The following is a 20642-nucleotide window of genomic DNA, read 5'->3' as shown; positions in this document are numbered from 1 at the left end:
TTCATGAACTAGCTAGCATGTAGTGCAGGGGGAAATCACAGTCCTGTGATAGGGCTTGATCACACTCCTAATAAGCTGCTGGGCCTACTTGCAAGTATGGGCCCAATGCCACATATAATGGAGGTCACTTACCCTGCTGCCTTAGGTAGGTGAGCCAGCTCTAGTTTTCCAGTACTCAGACCAGTCCATTTTACATGGAGCTATCTTAGCTCCACAATCACCTGGCTTCACCAACAAACCAAAGCCAGCTGTCTTCCTCCAGATATTGAGAGAAGAGCAAGTTTTAGCTCTGGGTTTTCCCTTCATTAGTGGGTTTTCACTTGCAGCTGGCCCCCAGCCTCCCCGCCAGGCACCCTATCAACAGGTGACAGCCTGGAGCTGTTCCAAGCCCGCAAGGGGCCGAGCACCTCCTGACATCACAGTTTTGCAAAACAAAACCTGAGGGGAGGCAGCAATTCACATCTTTGCTAGTTAGCTCTTTCTTGGTAATATACCACATGCTTATAGATTTCAGCTGTTTTGGGAGAAGGAAAGAAAAAGTGATGCTTGAATTTGTCCTGGGAGTGAAATCAGAAACATCTGTTGTTGTCATGAATGACTTCTTCGCTGAATCCGGTAGAACATCTCTTTGCCTGATCAGAGGTAGTTTCATTGACTGTGATTACTGCTGTTGATTCGGGTTGTTTGGGGAGATTCCAGAGATTCGCTAGTCCAGGAAAGGAAATGTCATCTCATAACCTCTATTAAATTAACATTAAGAAGTGCTGACACAACAAAGAGAATTTGTATTTTCCTTACCTGGTGTTTACTGGACATTGAAGAGCACTAGGGACTGAGACCCTCTATTTTACCAACAGAACAGTTGATCCTTGGGCAGTAGCTCATTCTTTCCCCACCTTGCTTTGTCAGTGTCCTTCAACTGTAACCTGGAAGGAGGACCTCTAGGATAGGGAGAGTAGTTCCTTTTCCATAGCCCAGGAAATCGTTTCCTCCTTTTTGAAAATGCCAACAACAACAGTGCACTTAATAGGTAGATACTTGTCCAGTGGGAATTGCACCAAGACTATTAACTCACATCACAGCGATGCAAACACAGATAGGAATGACTTCTAACTCCCATCCTGAGCTACATTTAAAACAGAGACAGGGAGGGAAGACTGTCCAGTTTCCTAGTAAGTTTTTTCCGCGAATTGAATAGTGTAGTACAAAAATGTACTTTTGGGGGAAAAGAAATCCCCAATCTTAATGATAGCTGCTTCATTTTTCCTTTGAGTGTCTAGGGGAGGGACACAGGGGAGGTCATGTAAAACCTTCACTGTGTTTCCCAGTAAGCAGAGAGCTGCTAGGCATTTCAACAAGGCCTCACTGAGTCCTTCCCCATTTCGTGGCTGGACTATACTCACTGTAAGCTAAGTTCACTGTAGGTTTATGCTGCTTTCCACCAATCAAACTAGAACACAGGGGCCCTTGGTGCTGGAAGTCTGCCACATAACAGAGGTTATTTCAGTACAAAATCCCTTTCAGCAGGCTCCTGCAGGCTGCCAGTTCAACACTAGCAGTCGGCAATGGTATTAGGGGTGGGCTGCAATCACAGGGGCTGTGGGAGTTATTTGTTCTCCACATCAGCACTGTCTCTGCTAACAGAGCCCAAGTAGAGCTATTAATCTCTCCAGAGCCCAGGAGGCCCATCTGTCCCTGGGAGGAGGAACGTGCACTTCTCTGGGGGAATGCCTCCCTTATGCTCCACTAGAGAGGTTCTGTAGGGCTTTTAGGAAAGCAGAGGGTGGAGGCAATAACTGGAGCTATCGTATAGCCACAAATTCTATTCTGTCCAATATCTTTGTAACCCCACCAAAGAAATCTTCCAGTTTAGAAAGTTATACTACCTGATGCAAACAGATCTAATTAACTGCCTAAGTAAGCAGGCTCTCGAGTGGCATTAGAGATGCGGAAAAACAGAAAACCCCCTTAAAAAGGACAGTAGAGTTAAAGCTGGAGTTTGGGTCAACATTTGCTCATTTATTTTCTTGTTCTCTGTCCCTAAGCTGCACAAACCCAGGTTGGACTCGCCGCAAAACCACTGTGCCTTACTTGGATCCACCGGGAGGGCGGAGATGAAATGCTACGTGTCTGTCCCCATGAATGCCTTCTCCACACCTGCAAGGTGCAGCCATCCCCATTGATGCAAGAAGTCTGGTTGAACTCCCATCGCCATATTATCATGGGTGATTCAAGTGGATGCTGTTGACCTGTGAGAACTTGACGACTCCTTTTATCTTCTCACTGCTGCTGCCTGGAAGCATTTTTAGTTCACAGATCAATGACCCAGATAGACTGGAACAGCTTCCAAAGTGATTCCTCATGGTAGAGCTCCTCACAATACCTCCAAATGCTATAAAAAGTCACTGCACATATTAGAGATTCAAGTGCAGATTCTGAGCAGTGGCTTTGGGAACTCTTGTAGATTTGTATTTGCTGTGAATACCCCCCAAATGTCAGCATGGGCTTTCAAGATGTCCTTCTCCCCTATTCTAACCCCCCTCCCTATTTTGAGACTCTGGTTCCTTAGGAAGTTTCTCATTTAAAACATAAAGCAAAGCCCTGGTATTGCAGATGCACTCATTAACTGAATGGCCAGGGGCCAGGACATTTCCATGCATACCCTCCACATTAAAATCTAAGGAAGAGGGCTCAGGAGTGAGAATCCTCTGGCAGGCTTCTTTCCTGTTGGTCCATTGTGGGCTGAGATGTGCCCTTCAGGAATGGCCTTCCTGAGCATCAGCACACAGGCAAAGGGCAGGGTAGGAAGCGTGTTTAGGCCATGCTCTACATATGGCAGGGATGTCAAACGTAAGGCTCAGAAGCTGTATTCAGCCCACTGAGCTACTCTTGTCCAGCCTGCAGGGTTATCACAGGCAATGTGACAATTGGCAGCATGGCAGTGAGCAAAGGCTGATACAGTCCTGGTGCCCAGCAGCCATTTGGAGCCAAAGGTGATGCCATCGCATTGCCCTAGGCCAGAGCTGCCACCCTGTACCCTGGGCTGGATCCACCTTTCAAGGATCCACCTTCAGCAGCCAGGATGTAGCCTGGGACATGAGATGAATCTGACACCCCTGCTCCATGGCAACAGTAACAGACATGGAGTCGTTATGCAACTCCTCCATATGGGGAGCATTCCTTCCCTTCCATCTGCCCCTAACCAGCAGTATGCGAGCCCTGTACTCGGTGGAAGGATTTTTGTCACTCAGTAAACAGCAAAGGAGGGGGAAAAAGTCTAACAGGAATGTGCATGTGTATAGAAGATACACAATACAGAGACTACACACTGGCATTCAGGGTACCATCAAGCAAACAGCATGGTAGCATTTTTCAACATTATGCACAGTGCGGTATACTTCTTTCTACATTTATACTACTGTAAATGCCATAGCCAGTCACCCCAGAGAAGCAATGGCAGGGAGAAGCAGTGTAGTCGACTGCTGGTCTACAAAGTTACATCCATTGAAGTCAATGTGAGTTTTACCATTGGCTTAAATGGAAGCAAGCTCAGTGCATTAAGTAAAATCACCCCATGTCAGACCTGGTCTGTTGCAGTGGGTATTTTGGCAAACAGATGATTCCCATTTTTATTCAAACTAACCTTTTGTTCTGGTGCCACAGAGCTAAATATTGCCTTTTTAAGCTGGTGTATGGCTGTTGCCACTGAAATACCATCTCACCGTCAAGGAGCAAGCCAAGCTCTGTCACACTGACACTGTCAGACTGTTGAAAAGTCTTGTACTAAAATAACAGTTTTTTCAGTGAGATTTAAATCTCTATATGCACATAATTTACTCTCTCTGCTCACAGAAGTCTCAGGAAGGAGTCTACGTCTAACAAATCATGGGCTGCTATATTTAGACATCTTAGCCGGAAGATGGCCTTTTCTAGAAACATTTGTCTATTGCCCTATGACATGAATAGCAGTGAGGTCACTTTGAAGGAAATAATACATATATTCAAAATATTTCAGTGCACTTAATGTAAAGACAATTTCCAAATAAGATTGTGTTTGCAAACAGTATGTACAACGCCTATAAAATGCATTCATTAATATAGATGCAAATAAAAAGCATCCTTAATATGAACAAGAAATTTGCTACAGAAACAAGTGTGCAGTGCACAGAAAATAAAATCTACTCCTTCAGTAAAAGTCTCAAACTGAACACAATCAAAGGCACAATCCACAACCAATCAACAAGAGAGGCTTAGAACAAGTAGAACATAATCAAAAGGCAGATCTGAGCCTCAAGAATTCATGAAAAGGAATAAAATATATGTGCTCTGGTATTTTAGTGAACTACTCATTAAAAATACATACTTCTGGCTCAACTGCTATATGTGAATTGTGTAGAACTGCAGTGCATGCAACATATATTAGTTAGGAAATATGGATTTGATCCTGTAAACAGTTGCACATAATAGTTGCTCTGTGCTATGTGTAGCAAAGAAGGTGCCATCAGTTTCCAAGTCTTTTAAAAAGGTGAAAGATATAAAAGACTTAAGCATCTCAGGAAGCTGTTGTTTCAAAAGAAACTTCTCAAGGAGCAACGAAAACTCAGCTATGTAAAAGCTTACATCTACTGCAATGAATGTAGTCAGATGTACGGACATTAAATTCATATGCCCTAATAGCCCAGAAATCTGGCAACTGTTACGTACTAGCTGAACCATATTGCCCTGCGTAATCAGATAGCAATGGCCTTAGCCCCACAAAAGATTGCAGCTTCTTTATCTGCATCAGCTCTTCAATGGTATACCAGTTACGTTTAAAAAGCTTCAATTAACGTGTCCAGATTGCTGAAATGTACCTTGTATGAGATTATACAAATCTAAAATCTACAAATGAACTGATCTACAAGAGAGCTTCTGGCAAGATCAACAACCGGCACGTTACTCTGGCCAATTATTTTGATTCAGAAGCATCATGAAAGTATGCCATCATCTACATGGAAGACCAAATCCATGAAATCTATATTGCCAGTAAGGATTTAAAGTTGTGAACAACTTTTTCTATGGTCCTTTAAGTTATCTTTTCCTCAAGGTGGGATGACAAAATAACCTTGGTGGAAGGTGGAGATGCTAGAAGCAGGAGAAACTGAACGGACAGGAGAATGAACTAATGATTCAGATGCCCAGGAGTGGACTTCCCAACTCCTGGTCTGTTAATACAATTCTCCATGCACGAAAAAGGGGAAAAAGTATTTATATGCAGAAAGGTCTGCACAGTCTGGCCTTATGACATTAAAATATGAACAGTATCAAGAAGAAGTACTTGTAATTTTCAAATCTTAAAGAGTCAATTCTATGTTTGTACAGGGTATCCCATTCCCTCGCTCACCATCCATTTTTTTATCATTTTAAATTGCAAGCTCTCATATGCATGGTCCAACTTCTATTGAAGGTAGTGATAATCGTTCCTGTGACTTTAAGGACAGCTGCATACACCATGCACTTGGATAATTTAATATACATGTTATTTTGTACCATGGTATCCATCTTGATCGTTTATTCTGGCATGAAAAGCCCGTGTCCTAGTATCATGGAAAACATGTTATGACTGGATATAAAAATCTCTCTGCCTCTGGTGATATTTACCTTGCCTGATATACAATCCTCCTGAGACTGGGCATGGCTTTGTAGTGAGAGCCTGCTAGCAGCCATAAAGGACATCCAGTCTTCTGGAAGCTGGGCTTTTATGTTTAACATAGATATTAGCCTTTTTGCAAAATACTTCAGTTTTTTGCCAACTGTACAGTTCTAACAGACTTCACTCTCTCACACTTCACTCTCTCACACATGCTGGTCAAAAGTTTAATGAATAAAATTAGAAGACAAAAAGGAAAACTATATTACAAAAGATACAGTTCTGACAGTTTTGGTCATATCCATATTTACAAATGTCAAAGTGCTTCAGCGTTGAAACGCTGGTAGAAACAGAGTTACATGTAATTAGTATAACTAGTGCGTACACTAAAATAAAGAGGCAGATTACTCTCAGATATGGCCTGTGGCTCCCTCTTACATCAGTGCAATCTGAGTTTGCATATCCAAAAAGCCAAAATTGGCCTCTAGAGTAATTTAAGAAATGTTACTGTCATCTGAAGCAGAACAAATAAATCAGCACAATGTGACTAAGTGTGTCCGAGGGTATTTTCATTTTTAGCTCCAGTAAGGAGGACCTGACAAAACTAGGTAGAAATTCTCTCAAAATAAGTTCTAAAGAAACTCTGAAAACTTTCCTTGGCTCTGTTAATGGCCTTTGAGAAAAGAACATGTAGCATGGTTGCAGCTACAGTGGTTGTAATGTCTTACTCAATATAGCAAGCAGGGAATCAAACTCCCATTGTTCTCACTGCTGTGAAATGCATATATTAACCTCTCCAGCACACTAGTGGATCAAATTCAAGAACCACAGGTAATAACTTGCTTTATCTCTTTGATGAAAAACTGCTTCGTAACTGGAGTTGAAACTTTCTGAGTTTCCCTGAGACAAAGAGTAGGTGGGGGCGTTTCCTGTGACAACAACAAAGCAGGGTGCTGGGGAATATATTCCAGAAATCGTTTCCAAATATTCCAATATATTTCAAACTTCAGTAAAAGTTTGCTCATCAGTCGCTGGACTAACAGGTTTTCTGGACTAAAAAAGAAGCTAGAGCTCATAGGAAAATATCAATGTCCTTGAAAAAAAGTTCATTCCAAATTTGTCCTTGTTAGCTGTATAGAGTAGTGACACGTTATTTTTGCATTCCTGTAGGCTGCAGCAAATTGTCTCTCTTGGCTGTCATTGTTTCCTACCGAAGCAACAATAGCTGCCATTTATGACAAGCTGACACCATATGGTGTGTGAAATCATGCTCTATGAGGCAGCAGCAAACAGATAACACATATCACAACTGTATATGTTAAAAGCAGCAATAAGAAAACCAAAACCAAAGCCTGGTCCTTCTATTTTTGCAAAAATAAATACATTTTGAAGAATCATAGTCACCTCCAGCCCTGAAAGTGTTAAAGTCATTCAAAGTCATATTGGGGACAAAAAGCATGCAAACAATCCAGACCATTAAGTTCACATTACGAAGGCAATGAAATTCCACTGTAAAAAAAAAATAAAAAAGTTCTTATGAGCATACAGTTTTCTAGAAACATCAAAGTACAGTGCAGCTGTTGTTATGTCAAAGGAGTATTGTTTGCACTCTAGCAGTTCACTGGTGTCAGCTTGTGTTTGGTGTTATTGATATTAGCCTAGGCAAGAACACTGGCTAGCATAGTGATTCTAGGCTTTCCTTAATTCGGTGACTGGTGGTAATAAAACTGACTGTGTGGCTTTATTTGCAGTAGGTAACTTACGCAGAGATTTGTTGATGGGACTTTTCAGTATTGGGCATAAAGGCTCCTCCCTAGCAGGATGGATAACATTCACCTCTGTTGTCTGAGAAATGCTTGAACTCCTCCGTCCTCTTGCAGGAATGCTGGGGCAGGCTTTGGCTGCTGCTCTGACATCTGGTTTTGATAAGCGAGTTTCAGAGCCTAGTGGCCCCTGGGAATTCTGCAGGCAGTAACTGGGTGAGGTCATTCGGCTTTCCACTGAGTTTCCTTTCTCTGTTTTTGGCTGTCCTAGTGAGCATGACCCTCTAGCACTCTGGAATACTTCTGTTCCCTTAGGAACTATCGGCCCACTCTCTGGTTTTATCTCTGTCCACACAAAAGCTCCATGTCGCTGGAAAGGGAAACAAGGTTGATGTTAACCAGAGGAACATAAGCGGCTAGTAGATGCAGCTGTGAGCTGAGTTCATTTATTAGCTCAAGTGCTGGCAAGGCATTCACTTGTTTCTCGGCCTCTCTACTGGCCATCAGCCTACGTCCTAATAGCTGAAAGCTGGACCTGGAATAATGGCTGTTCTGTCAGCCTATTTTATTCATGAAATGGGGCACGGCAGGAATATTCGGAAAGGAGCAACAAGCAAAAGAAAATGCATCTTATTTTCTCTGGTTCACAACCATTATGCCTCTCAGAGTGTGTGACCAGCCTACGGCTCTCCAGTGCGAGTCTATTCATATCAGATTTCATTTCTTGCTACATGGGTTGCTATGGATACAATTCTAAACGGCTGCTTTTGTGGGCCTGGAGATTTATGACGGCATCCCAAATGATTTGGTCCACCAGGGTCACACAAGATTTTTTTCCCCCCTTTTTAATAAGCAGAAGTGAAAACAAACACAAGGCTGTCTTCTTCAAAATGCTTCTGACAATTGAATTCTGCACTTTGGGCCTGATTCACAGCTACTGGATTGGTCTCCCACATTACATATGTCAACACCAACTCAGAAGACACACCTATTCTTATCTACACATATACTTATAGACCCAAATTCCTACTATACAAAAACTGTCAACAGTTTGGAACAAATATTTAAGGAAGTGACTTCAAAATACACACTGAGTCTGGCTCTTATTTTGTCCATGCCATTCCTGCTCCACTTACCTTGAGTGTAAATGAGCATAGCCAGTCACTGGAGAACCAAACTAGTGAGAATTATATCATTAGGATTTTTTTTTTGTAATCAGTCACTAAAGCTCCAGGAAGCCAGATAATACAATGCATGCAAACAAAAAACATGACATGTGAAGTAATATTAAAAAGCATATCTTCAATCCTGCCAATTCTAAGGTATGTGACAATAGCTCTTGGTTTTAAACCTGTTTGTCGGAAGTGTTGGAATAAACTTAAACCTCCAGCTTCCTGTTCACTATTAATCATACAGGATGCACATGGTCTTACCTTTCCTCGAATGGGTTCATTAGGAGTCACTCTGGAATTGTACTGATGGCTAAAGGAGATCTGTTCCTGTAAAATTTTTGGAAGGCTTTCTGGTGGTTTGGGATTAGCAAGTGGAACTAAAAACAAAAACAAAAAACCCCAATCAATCAATCAATCAATCAATCAATCAGAGATGCATGAAGGGCCCCCATGGTTTTACAGCAAAAAAATACTGTGATTCAACAGCACTCACAGATGTTAGATGTTGCATGAAAATACAAAAGAAAAATGACAGGTGCCTGTCCTGACTTGTTTAGAGAAACCTGACAGTCAGATGCAGATGTAATGTCTCCCAGGAACAGTAGGAGAGAAGAACACTAATGACAATGATGTGATGGTAGGGATACTCAGTTAGGCATGCATACATACCATGATGATTCAAGGGCTTTTTGGAGTGTAAATGTACTTGTTTTTCATAGGCAGCGCTGCAGGCCTTTTGGAAGACATTGGATGGGGTGAGAATGAAGCCCAGACAAATAGACTTCAGAAGAAAATTCCAAGGATCATTTTGGGGGTGGGGGACAGAGGAAGAAAGAAGGAGAAAGCCTATGAAATCATTTAGTACACATGGAACTCTTCTTGTCAGATCATTTCCTACTGCTTTCCCTAGTTTAGTTTTAATTGTCCCTAGTGACATTAGACCCTTCTTTATCACCAGAATGACTATTCTGCCTTCTCTTAGGGTCAGATTGGCCCATGGATGTGCATACGTGACAACCATGAAGCTTCCCCTCCACCTCTTGTGAGTCTCCACAAAACCCAAACAATTAATCTGCCCCATCCCACACTGACCCACAAGTAGCCTGGCATATCAGGAAAAGAGGCAGCACTTTCCAGAAGAAGGCTGCATTCTGCACTGCCTCCCTATCAGATCAAAACTAGCCCTAAAATGAACCTCAGCAGTCTCTGGCTAGAAACTTTACCAGCACCTGACATGCTGCCATTTACCACTACCTTTTATTTACAGTTCTTTAGCCAGTTTTCTGTCTCCAACAGAATTCTTTTCCAAGCCAACTGAAATGATTCTGCATTTAATATTTTATGTGATACAGGCGGAAATGCTATACTAAACCATGCACTATGTATGCAGTATTGATATAGGAAAATAAATTAGAAGCATAAGTACACACAAATGCTGAGTGCAGAAACAGAACTGAAATCCGCCACAAATACAACTACAACTCATACCGGGGTGGCCAATCTGCCATGAGTGACACTGGCAGCCTTTGTGTGTTGCACATTGTAGATCAGGGATGCCACAGGCAGCCAGCAGCAGATAGGGAAGGAAGCAGAAAGCAGAGGAGTAGATTGGGCATGAAGTACAGGGGAGGGAGTAGAGAGCAGAGCAGCAGATCAGGTTAGACAAAGGCAATGGGTTGGCACTTGCAGAGGGTGGGTGATAATTTGTGGCATGCCTGCCAAAAGGGTTAGCCCTACACTGACCTATAACATAAAACTTAGAGCACATTAGCAAATACTAACCTCATGCCATACACTGCAGGGTCACAGTCTATGCTGACCAAGTCATTTAATTTTTAACAGGCATGTGTTAAAATGATTCTATTCTTTAAATGTGTTTTAGAAGATACCTGTTATACACTAAGAAAAACTTAGAAACAACTAGGCAATGGTTCACTCCCCACTGATACTACCACCTAGCGATCAGTCAGTGGCTGAGCTGGGAAGAGAGCCCAGTACTCTGCCCATTGTGCCCAGCTGTCTAAAGTTGCTAACACTCCATCCCTCATTTCACCTGGCATTTTACCTGTGCATACTCATATGAAAACAGAGCAAACACACAAGGTATCTTCAAGACAAAAGAGAAAGCTATTTTTGGGGGATCCCTCGCAGACAAGGATGATTATCTTCCATGATTGTCTTACCTGTGTGTCCGAAGATGGCTGATGAGGCCTATCTGGGATAGACAAACTCTACTACAACTTGGACATGTGTGTCTGTGCGAAGTGGGTGGCACTGGATTCTTGATTTGGTCTGTGACACATTGTTTCTGGTGCTCCCACTTCTCCATCTCCTGTTATTGTCGTAAAGTTTCAAAGTACTGAGATCCCTGCAGCAGATTCTTCTTCCATTTGGGACAATCCTGGGCAATAGTCTACCACGAGTTGACAGAGATGTTGCATTTTTCTAAGCTGGCCTTGAAGATATCCCTGAAGCACTTTCTCTGCCCTTCTCTTGAGTGTATACCTTGACTGAACTGGGAGAATAAAACTTGCTTCAGGAGTTTGGAGTCAGACATCCAAATGACAAGGCCAGCCCAAAGAAGTTGATGCCAGATGATCATTGCTGTAATACTCATGGTATTTGCTTGCAGGAAAACACTAACATTGGTGTGTCTGTCTTCCCACTGGATTCAGAGGATCTTCCACAGGCAGCATTGATGTTACTTCTCCAACAACTTCAGATGTCTCCTGTGTGTTGTCCTGTCTCAGTTCCATACAACAAGGTGGGGATCACGATTGCTTGTTAAACCTTGAGCTTGGTTTCAGATCTGATGTCACAATCTTTGAACACCTGTTTCCTCAGGCATCCAAAGACCGCACTTGCACATTTGAGGTGATGTTGGATTTTTTCATCTATGTCAGCCTTCTATGAGAGATAGCTTCCAAGCAAGGTTCCCTCTAAGCAGCGCATGTGCATGGCTGCACACAAAAAAAAATATTTTGCCACACTTTAACTTTTTAATGCCATGCACCTGCCCAGAGAAGAGCTGGGCTGCAGCTTCTTAGAAACCTAGAGCACAGCAAAGGCACTGAGGCTGGTGGTAAGCTACCGCTCAGTTGCACTCCAATCCTCACTATGCCAGCATCCTTGCAGGGAGAGAGAGTGGCACGGGGCAGGCAGTGGCTCCTCCCTGAGGCGATGTAATTTTGCCAAGCACAAAAGGCCTTGAATTTGTGATCAATCAACTCTTGGATCTCCTGATTGTTCTCATCAAACCAGTCTTGATGTTTCTGGTAGACAATCCAAGTGTCTCTTCACAGGTGCTTATGACAGTGGCTTTGAGAGCACCCCAAACACTGCTGCCATTCTCCCATTATTGTTGATTGGAATTTGCCTGTCTTTTGTTGAGGCACTGGTGGACTTGCTTAGGTCTTTGAGTCCTTCAGCATTGATCTTCCATTGGCACTGCTTCTGCCGCAGCTATTGTTTGGGAGCCAGTTTGAGTGACATAACTAAGTGAATGAGTCAGTGATCAGTCCAGCAATCATCAGCTTTCATAGACATTAGGGCTGGAAGGGACCTCAGAAGATCATCAAGTCTAGCCCTCCACCCAAAGGACAGGAAGTCAGCTGGGGTCATAGGATCCCAGCAAGATAAGCATCCAATTTGCTCTTAAAGGTGTTCAGTGTAGGTGCTTGAACCTCCTCTGATGGCAGGCTGTTCCAGATCTTGGGGGCTCGGACAGTAAAGAAATACTTCCTTATGTCCAGTCTGAAATGGTCTTGTACTAGATTATGACCATTTGACCTCATCATCACTTGGGTCGTTTTGATGAACAAACATTCCCCCAGATCCTGGTGGTCACCCCTGATAAACTTATCAGATCACCCCTGAACCTGCGCTTTTCCAGGCTAAAGAGCCCCATGGGTCTCAGCCTGTTGTCGTAAGGTCTGCTTTCCTGACCTCTGATCATGCGCGTGGCTCTTCTCTGGACTCTCTCAAGCATCTCCACATCCTTTTTGAATTGTGGAGCCCAAAACTGGACGCTCCTAGCATAGCTTGGGTGATGCAGACATCTTTGTGATCCCAAGTACAGACAATGACATAGTCAATCAGGTGTCAATGCTTAAATCATGAGAGCTGCCACGATGTCTTGTACCTGTTTTTCTGGCAGATCAGGATGTTGGTGATGGTAAGTCCACGTTCCACATATTTGGTCAAGAGGAGGATGCCACTGGAGTTGACCTTTTTAACTCCTTCCTTGCATCCCAGATGTTAGACTGGCATTGAAATCACTGAGAAAAATAAATCTGTCTCCCTCCAGAATGTGAAAAAAGACTTAGTCGAGGTTGGCATAGAATTCGTCCTTGGTTTCATTGGCAGCATCAAGAGTCAGGGCATACATAATGATGACAGTGGCATATTGGCTCCCCACCGGTTTAAGACAGAGAGTCATGAGGCACACTTTAATTCCAATTGGGAACTCATTGAGTTGGTTTATGAGTTCATACTTAATGGCAAAACCAAGTCCATGAAGTCAAAGTTATTCTTCCTGTTTACCCTTTCAGAAGAAGGTATGTTCTTTGAGCTGGTATGCCTTTATGTTCCTTGAGCTGCCCATCTCTTGCTCACCTAGTCTCACTCAGTGCAGCTACATCAATGTTGTGCCACCTGAGTTCTTGCGCCATGATTACAGTGCAGCACTCTGGATGTTCACTATTAGGGTTGTCCAAGAGGGTCCTGATGTTCCAGGTCCTGAAAACAATGGTGTGTCTTTGTGGGTATTTTTGACCACAGGAAAACTGATCCTACTGGACCACAGTTATCCAGTCAAGAAGGAAAACAAAATACTGTATCAGACAGGCTATTTTTAGGGCCCCTCTTCCAGTCCCTTCCCCATGTGCGGTCAGCAAAGTGGATCCTCAAGAGGCCTACTCAGTCACAGTTACAGCTGTCAAATTACACTCCTGCCACATCCAAATGCTAAACAACCCTCTTGTAACTGCTGCCTTTGTGTCCATTCATAACTAGAAGTTCCACACCTCACAATCCTGTTCCCATCGCCATTACCTGGTTGCCAACGGGCTTGAGAGCTTGAGGAATGTGCTTGAAACCTGTTGTCATGAAAGACACCTTTGCATGATTTCTTTTATTGTGGAGAAGCTGCTGCACATCAGCTTTCATGTGGCTCTTCACAAAACAGGACCTTGATCCAATGGCAAGGAGATCAAGACAACCGGGAATCTTGTTCCACTGCAGCTTTCATCTGCCTTTGCAGCCACTGAGATTCAAACATCTTCTTCTGCCTGCTCCACCACTGGGGACTTGTAGACTCATGGCTGGGGGATAAGCAGGCTTATCATAGTGGTGACCCATACTTTCCATGTCACAGTACTGTCAAAAGATATGTGTGGCTTTTCAGGAGGAAAACCTTTGCCATCTGTTATCCTCAGCACATCCTGGTGGTGCTGCCGCTGCTTCGTCCATGACAAAGTTACCCCTGATTATTTCACAGCTAAACTTCCTTGCAGGTCATTCTGCTTCTTGTGGACATGCTGGGTAGCAGTACAGCTCTGCCCACAAACAGAAAGTTACAGGCACATCAACACAATAGGAGCCTGATCAGCGGCTGCTGTATTAATGAAAAGAATCCTGTTGAGTTTGGTCCAAGTTGTATTGGGCCCTAAGGCCCCTGCCAGATGTAATGGTATAAGTGTGATAGGATCTGATGTGCGATCCCACCATCGCACTTTCTGCTACAGCAATCATATTCCATCATGCCTTACTGATGGTGCAGGAAGAGCCCAGAATCACAATCCCAGGCTCCCCCTGCATCAGCAAGTAGCAAGCTCCCATGGCCGGGAGTCCCCTCAGCTAATGACAGGGGCACACCAGGCCACACGTTCAATTAATGATGTGATAGGTACCGGCTACAAAGTTATTAAACATTTTCTGCGGAATAACTTTGTGGTTTATTCCTTGTTTTATCAAGTTATTAATTGATTGAATGTGTGGCCAGATCACAACTTTAAGATGTGATTAACTGCTTAATTATGTTTTAAGTTCATGTATGGCAGGGGCCTAAGGGATTAAAACTACAAGAGGGAAAGGAATGAATAGTGTGATGGGGATGAACTATGTTCTCAAACCTAGAGGTAGTCCCTTCTCATCATAATCAAAGCATATGAGCAGGGAAGTATGAATGAATTTGTGCCGATGCTACCCATACTGTATCACTTCAGGGGATTAAACAGAAAAAAAAAAGAGTCTCTAGGGCTGTCACCTGGGCACTTATATGAGCGCACCAACAGAATTATATTTGGGGGCTTGCCCTAAGCCTACTTTGACTTCAAGGCTGAAAACATAACTGAGCTACCTTTAAACCAGTTACCTCAGTCATTGTTAAGCAGTGTAGCCATGATAGTATGGTGAATGGTGTGGGCTAAAAAACTTGCTGGAGAAAGCAAGTAGACATGAGGAATTCACTTGTGCCAAGCTTAGCGTTGCTATGGCTGGACTGCTAGCGATACTTCAGCTAGATAGTTTAAAACTAGTTTGGGTACATCTACATGAGTTACAGTTACAGCAGTGACTTATCCTTCGATAACATGCTATACAGTGCAAAAATAGCATTCGCAGGCACCACTTGGAGGCAAAGGGTAAATCTGGCACAAGGATGATAACAGAGAGTCTTTTGTTAGAATCCTATTAAAGGAAACAAGATATGTAACTGAGTAGACATGGAAATGGAGGTCAGTAATCTGGTCTGCAAGGTCAATGTAAGGTGAATTCTGAGTCCATATTTAAGTGCTCGGATGCCAGATACACCAGGCATTGATAAGCTGATTATATACAGACTATTGATTAAATGAATCTTCCATTCTTTTTGCAAGCTGCAGCTCTGTCAACTAGATTTTAGTTATTGCGGGGTAGAGGCTCCAGCTAGCATGGGTGATCCACTGTTCTGGCACAAACTAGTAGCAACTATACTGAAGTTTATTAATGTGCTAAAAGCAATGAGTTAGCAATACTAAGAAGACCTGAAGAGGAAGGATTTTCACTAATTGTGTGAGTGGACTAGGAGCCTAGAAATTCTGGAACCTAGAGGTGTAACCAGTTCGTTTGGTGCCCTGGGAGGCAGCAGCACACACTGCAGGGCCAACGGCTGGAGGTTTGCTGCTGCTGGGGAAATGTCACTTGTTTTTTGCCAGTAAAATGCAAGTTGAAGAGCCAAAATACCATTTGCATTGGCCAAAATAGGAGGTGAAACACCAGCAACTGCTCCTGCATCATGCACCACCATTGCTTCTCTGCCCTCTTCCCTGCCGGAGCCAGAGCCACTGCAGGGCAGATGCAGGGTGTGGGAGAGATGTGGGGGCAAGAGAGTGACCCCCCTAACTCCATTCCAGTTACTCCACACTGCTTCATTATAGTACTGACTATTACTGCTCTGTTGCTGATTTGCTGTGTGACCTTAGGTCTGTTACAAAACTTCTCTTGACAAAACAAGGAGCAATGGTCTCAAGTTGCAGTAAAGGAAGTTTAGGTTAGATATTAGGAAGATTTTTCTCACTAGGAGGGTAGTAAAACACTGGAACAGGTTACTCAGAGAGGTGGTAGAAGCTCCATCTTTGGAGGTTTTCAAAACCCAGCTTGACAAAACTTTGGGAAGGGTGATCTAGTTGGGGATGGTCTTGCTTTGAGCAGGGGATTGGACTAGATGACCTTCTGAGGTCCCATCCAACCCTAACTTTCCATGATTCTTATCCTTTCCCTAGCTACGGGAGAAGCAATACTTAACTACCCCATAGGAATGCTGGAAGTTTAGAGAATTATCGGAGCCTGTAAAGCATGCTAACACATGAGTGACAAATGCCTAGCAAAGTGCTGTTGTAGTTTGTTTCAGATTCTGAAGAAGCCCAGAAAAAATGTCCATTTGGGGAAACTGCAACTATATGTATGGAAATGTTTGTGATATACTTGCCAGGGACATGTACAGCGGTAGCTTCCACAGATCCCTGTGTTTTTAAGGTTCACTAGGATTTACTATGAGCTTTTTCATAAGTACACTATGTAATTAGAAATAATAGTAATTTCTTTAGGTAAAGAGACTCTATGTGTTTCAATGTAGGTATGAATGGTATGTCTGGGTTCTTTTAGTAATACTTAATAACTGAACCTGAGAGTTCAACCAATGAAATGAATTTATATAAGGAAATGGTATTTTCTACTTGACTAAGATAACAGGAGCTCATTCATAGCATGAATATGCTTGTAGCTCAGGTGCTAATAACTGTGAATATGCATAACATCATTCAGTAGATTGTGTTCTTGCTACAACTGAGCAAAAGTTAATATATTAGCTCACTATAGAATTTCTGCAAAGAAACAAGAGATTATTTGTATTACTATCTAATTTCTAGCCAACAAAATATGAAAAGAATATTTTCATTGGAGTCCCCAAAGGTGTCATTTTTCTAGTAATAAGATCTAATTTCTACTAGAAAAATGTTATTCATAAATAGCATCTCTGTTGAATTTTGTTCTAGTTGAGCCTCAAACACATTACTCAGGAGACCAAGGTATTTGTCAAATAAAGTATTCACACTTTTTCACTAATGTATTTAATACATTATTCAAAATTGCTTGTTTCAGTATTAATACAGTAAAATACTATATTATAGTTGTCCTGTATGAGAAATGTATACTATTTAATGAATATTCTACTGGAATATTTGGTAGTAAAACTACATTCAGAATAAATTATACAATACTTCTGTAGAAAATGAAACACTAAATAAAAATATTCCCAAGAGGTTAGGGAATATTCAATGAGGTTAGGGAAAGGTTAGATTGCATTAAAAATGGCCACCCAATCTTACTTAGTTCGGCCACTTAGACTGACCTAACTAGGGATCTAAATGTGAACTGTACAGAAGTTCAGGAAGGTTAGCTTGGTCTAAAAATGGCTGACTTGATCTAAGTTAATTGTACCTCTGAGGTATTCTAACTTAGATTGGGTCTGGCAAGGCAGATCTGTACAGTTCCCAGTGCAATCCCAATCCTGCCAAACCGTCCCAGTCCCCACCAACCCCCCCATGGATCCTGCTAAGCCCCCCAGTCCTCCTGGAGACCCCACTTGCTTCCCCTAATTTGCCCACTCCTCCTGTAGACATGCTTGCCCCCCCTATCCTCCCAATCCTCACCATAAACCCTGCTTGACCACTGATCCCTCCCAATGGATCTGTTTAACCCTCTGATCCCCACCCCCTGCAAACCCTACTTGCTCCCCCAATCCCTCTGATCCCCACTAAAGCATTCAGTGAGCTTTAGTTAAAGTGCCACCACCACCATATTGAAGTGCAGGAACACTGATATATGAAATGCTGCACTTTAATCAGAATGCCTTTTGGAGCTATTCAAATTAAAGCACACCCCTCCACCTCTGGATCACGTGTCAAAGCACCTTATTGGAAGATCTAGCAAGATGCAGGCAAACATTTAGACTTGAATTAAGGATTTGGGCAGGAGAGCAATATTAATTTAGATGGCACTGAGTATACTTCACAAACCTGTATGTGCACAACTATGTACTCTATAAATGGACAAATGGAGATTTAGCCTCACAATGTACTTTAGTCATCATAGGTTCATTGCTGGTAGGACTTGGTACAGGTCCTAGCAAAGGGCTCCAATTGGTAGAAAGACCACACAAAAGGGATTCATCAGCACAAGATGACTGCAGCCCTTCTTCACTAGCCAAGCTTGGTCTCAGAAATGGGTGATACTGGGATCAGTGGATAGGGAGCGCTGGGGGATGAATGGATTCAGCAGCTTCTGTCACATGTTAAATTGCCTACTTTGGCAAGGTTTTCACAGGCATTCATGGAAACTCCAGGGAGCAAAATACATATTTTATCCTCTCCAGTGGGTAAATCCTACTACTCTTGATGCAGCAAGAGTCATTAGTACAGCATGTGTGAATCTGGTGACTACAACTTAACACGGGGTTGGCTAATCCATTTGTGCAGCAAACGCACCTTCCACTCTGCAAAAAAATGAGTGGAGTTGGGAATCTGGGTGCAGAATATTTCAAAAGGCAGACAAGGTTCTTTGGGTGAATCTGATATATTTTATTAGACCAGTGTAAATAGTTGGAAATTTTTTTTAGCAAGTTTCAGGTTTAAAAACCCTTCATCCGGCTGAGGAAGTCTCTGTGGTTGGTGTGTGCTCTTCCTGGATGGAATCTTTTCATTCCATCCAGAAAGAGCACACACTCCTGCAGAGACTTCCTCAGCCTGACGAAGGGTTTTTAAACCCGAAAGCTTGCTAAAAAATGTTTCCCAACTATTTAAGCTGGTCTAATAAAAGATATCAGATTCACCCAAAGGACCTTATCTACTATGTCCTTAGACCAACAAGGCAACAACCTATACCCCTGTAACATGGAGAATATTTCAAAAGGTATCAGAAGACAGAGGCGCATTCTGGCTGGAGAACTTTACACAAATAAAACTCGCAAGTAGGAGAAACCAAATGAGCTCCAAACCTATGAGTTAGAGACAGACTACCTCCTGTTAAATATGTAAACTGTTAAAATACCTTTGAGGTAGAACAGGCAGAAAGAATCCTTACCAGCCTCAGTAAGCAACAGCCCATGCACTAGAAAAGCATTAGCTATTGTTTCCTGGACACTTGAGGTGGGGGGGCAGAGGGAAATTGTCATATACATACCAAAAAAGACCATTTTTTTCTGTCTCTGTAAAGGCAGACTTATAGGAACCATACATTACTTCCTAGGTTACAGTTCAGCATATATAACCTCTTATGGAATAGAGCCATTTAACATACCAAGGTATAATCCTCCATCACTTCTAGATGCTGTAGTCTGAATCCAGACAGACAACTGGCTCAATTAGAACAACGAATGTGCCAACACATGGAAACCATTGCTTGCCTCATGAGCACAATAGTGTGATTGGGGATGACATGCTTTGGGCATTTGACAATATCCCCACAAGCAATCATCCAAAACAGTTCATTGTTTGTATTAAAAAGTGTTAGCGAGCACCCCTAAAGACTGGACACCCTTTGTCCTTCCCCTCTGTGAGGAGAAGCAAAAATATTGGCACTCCAACCAGTCAGAAGAGAAATCTCAGCCAGCACTGGTTGTTCAGACCACATTACATGCCTTACATAGCATGACCCTTTCTCTAGAAGAAGGCTGCTTTTCACAGAGCAGCACTGATGCTGTTTTCTTGCTAAACACAATGGCCTTGATAGTCAAAGTGGCTAAAGCCTTGATTTGAACTTGTACAGTGGAGCACTGCCAGCTGATACCCCCAGAGACCTCCTGCCCCCTCAACAAGTGAAGTGGGGCAGGAAGATTCAATAATAAATCCTGGGCCGTTACACCCCATGACAGTGCTTTGATAACAGTGTCACCTCATCTGCTTCAGGTTATGCTGGCATAAGGCCCATGAAGAATCAGCGACCCTTACTGTCAAGGTGTGGTTAACATTGTGACCCTGTGCTTTGACTACACATGAAGGGAGCAGGGAGAAAGCCTCCTGATGAGAAGACAGGGAATGTTTACTTTTTAAACCTTTTGTTTAGCACAAACATGGTAATCTGCACCATATGGTGCAGAGAAACAAAGGCATCCTCAATGCTGAAGAGCTTGCAAGAGGCCATACGGGACTGGATTCTTCAACTGCACATTCCAGTATTGACCCTGCTGCATTCCCTGAGCAGCTTTTGTGAGCTCAGAATCAGAGGTGAAGTGCACTAAATGCATTTCCCAGGAGCCTTGCAGAAGCTGCTTTTCTCTTGAAAGAAGGTAACAGGATGAAACGAAATGCCATAAAGGCAACGGATGGCATTTCTGAAAGGCCTAAGGGCTAGACTTGCAACCTATTCCAAGTGAAGTAGGTAAGTAACTTTGGCCCTCCTAGCTTAAGTCTCATTGAAAGTCCATGTAATTAGGCTCCAAGTGCTCAAGTCACTTTTGAAAATGGGTCTTATATTTCTCAGTCAGTTAGGAGTTTGTGAAACCTGTTACCCAGAATCTGGTGTGTCAGAAGTCTGATGCACAAT

General features: G+C 42.8%; 1 protein-coding gene across 2 annotated transcripts in view; it reads right to left on the bottom strand.

Annotated features, from left to right (window-relative positions):
- Positions 1-4136: 4136 nt before the first annotated feature.
- The window catches only part of CIMIP6 (ciliary microtubule inner protein 6), a 32048-nt gene continuing 15542 nt past the window's right edge, over positions 4137-20642 (bottom strand). The window contains exons 1-3 of one of the 2 annotated variants that reach the window (XM_090049487.1): positions 9234-17581; positions 8826-8941; positions 4137-7762 (exon numbers count right to left, since the gene is read on the bottom strand). In XM_090049487.1, the coding sequence (XP_089905613.1) occupies positions 7319-7762; positions 8826-8941; positions 9234-9645 (972 nt within the window). In that variant the 5' untranslated portion in view covers positions 9646-17581 and the 3' untranslated portion in view covers positions 4137-7318. Of the gene's footprint in view, positions 7763-8825; positions 8942-9233; positions 17582-20642 lie in introns of those variants that run through there. The other variant, XM_090049478.1, reaches the window with a different exon arrangement.

The sequence above is a fragment of the Crocodylus siamensis genome, chromosome 1, assembly GCF_052110815.1.
Source record: "Crocodylus siamensis isolate JL-2025a chromosome 1, ASM5211081v1, whole genome shotgun sequence".
Classification (NCBI taxonomy): domain Eukaryota; kingdom Metazoa; phylum Chordata; order Crocodylia; family Crocodylidae; genus Crocodylus; species Crocodylus siamensis.
The sequence above is the reverse complement of the archived record's forward strand: the minus strand, read 5'-3'. Positions and strand labels throughout refer to the sequence as shown.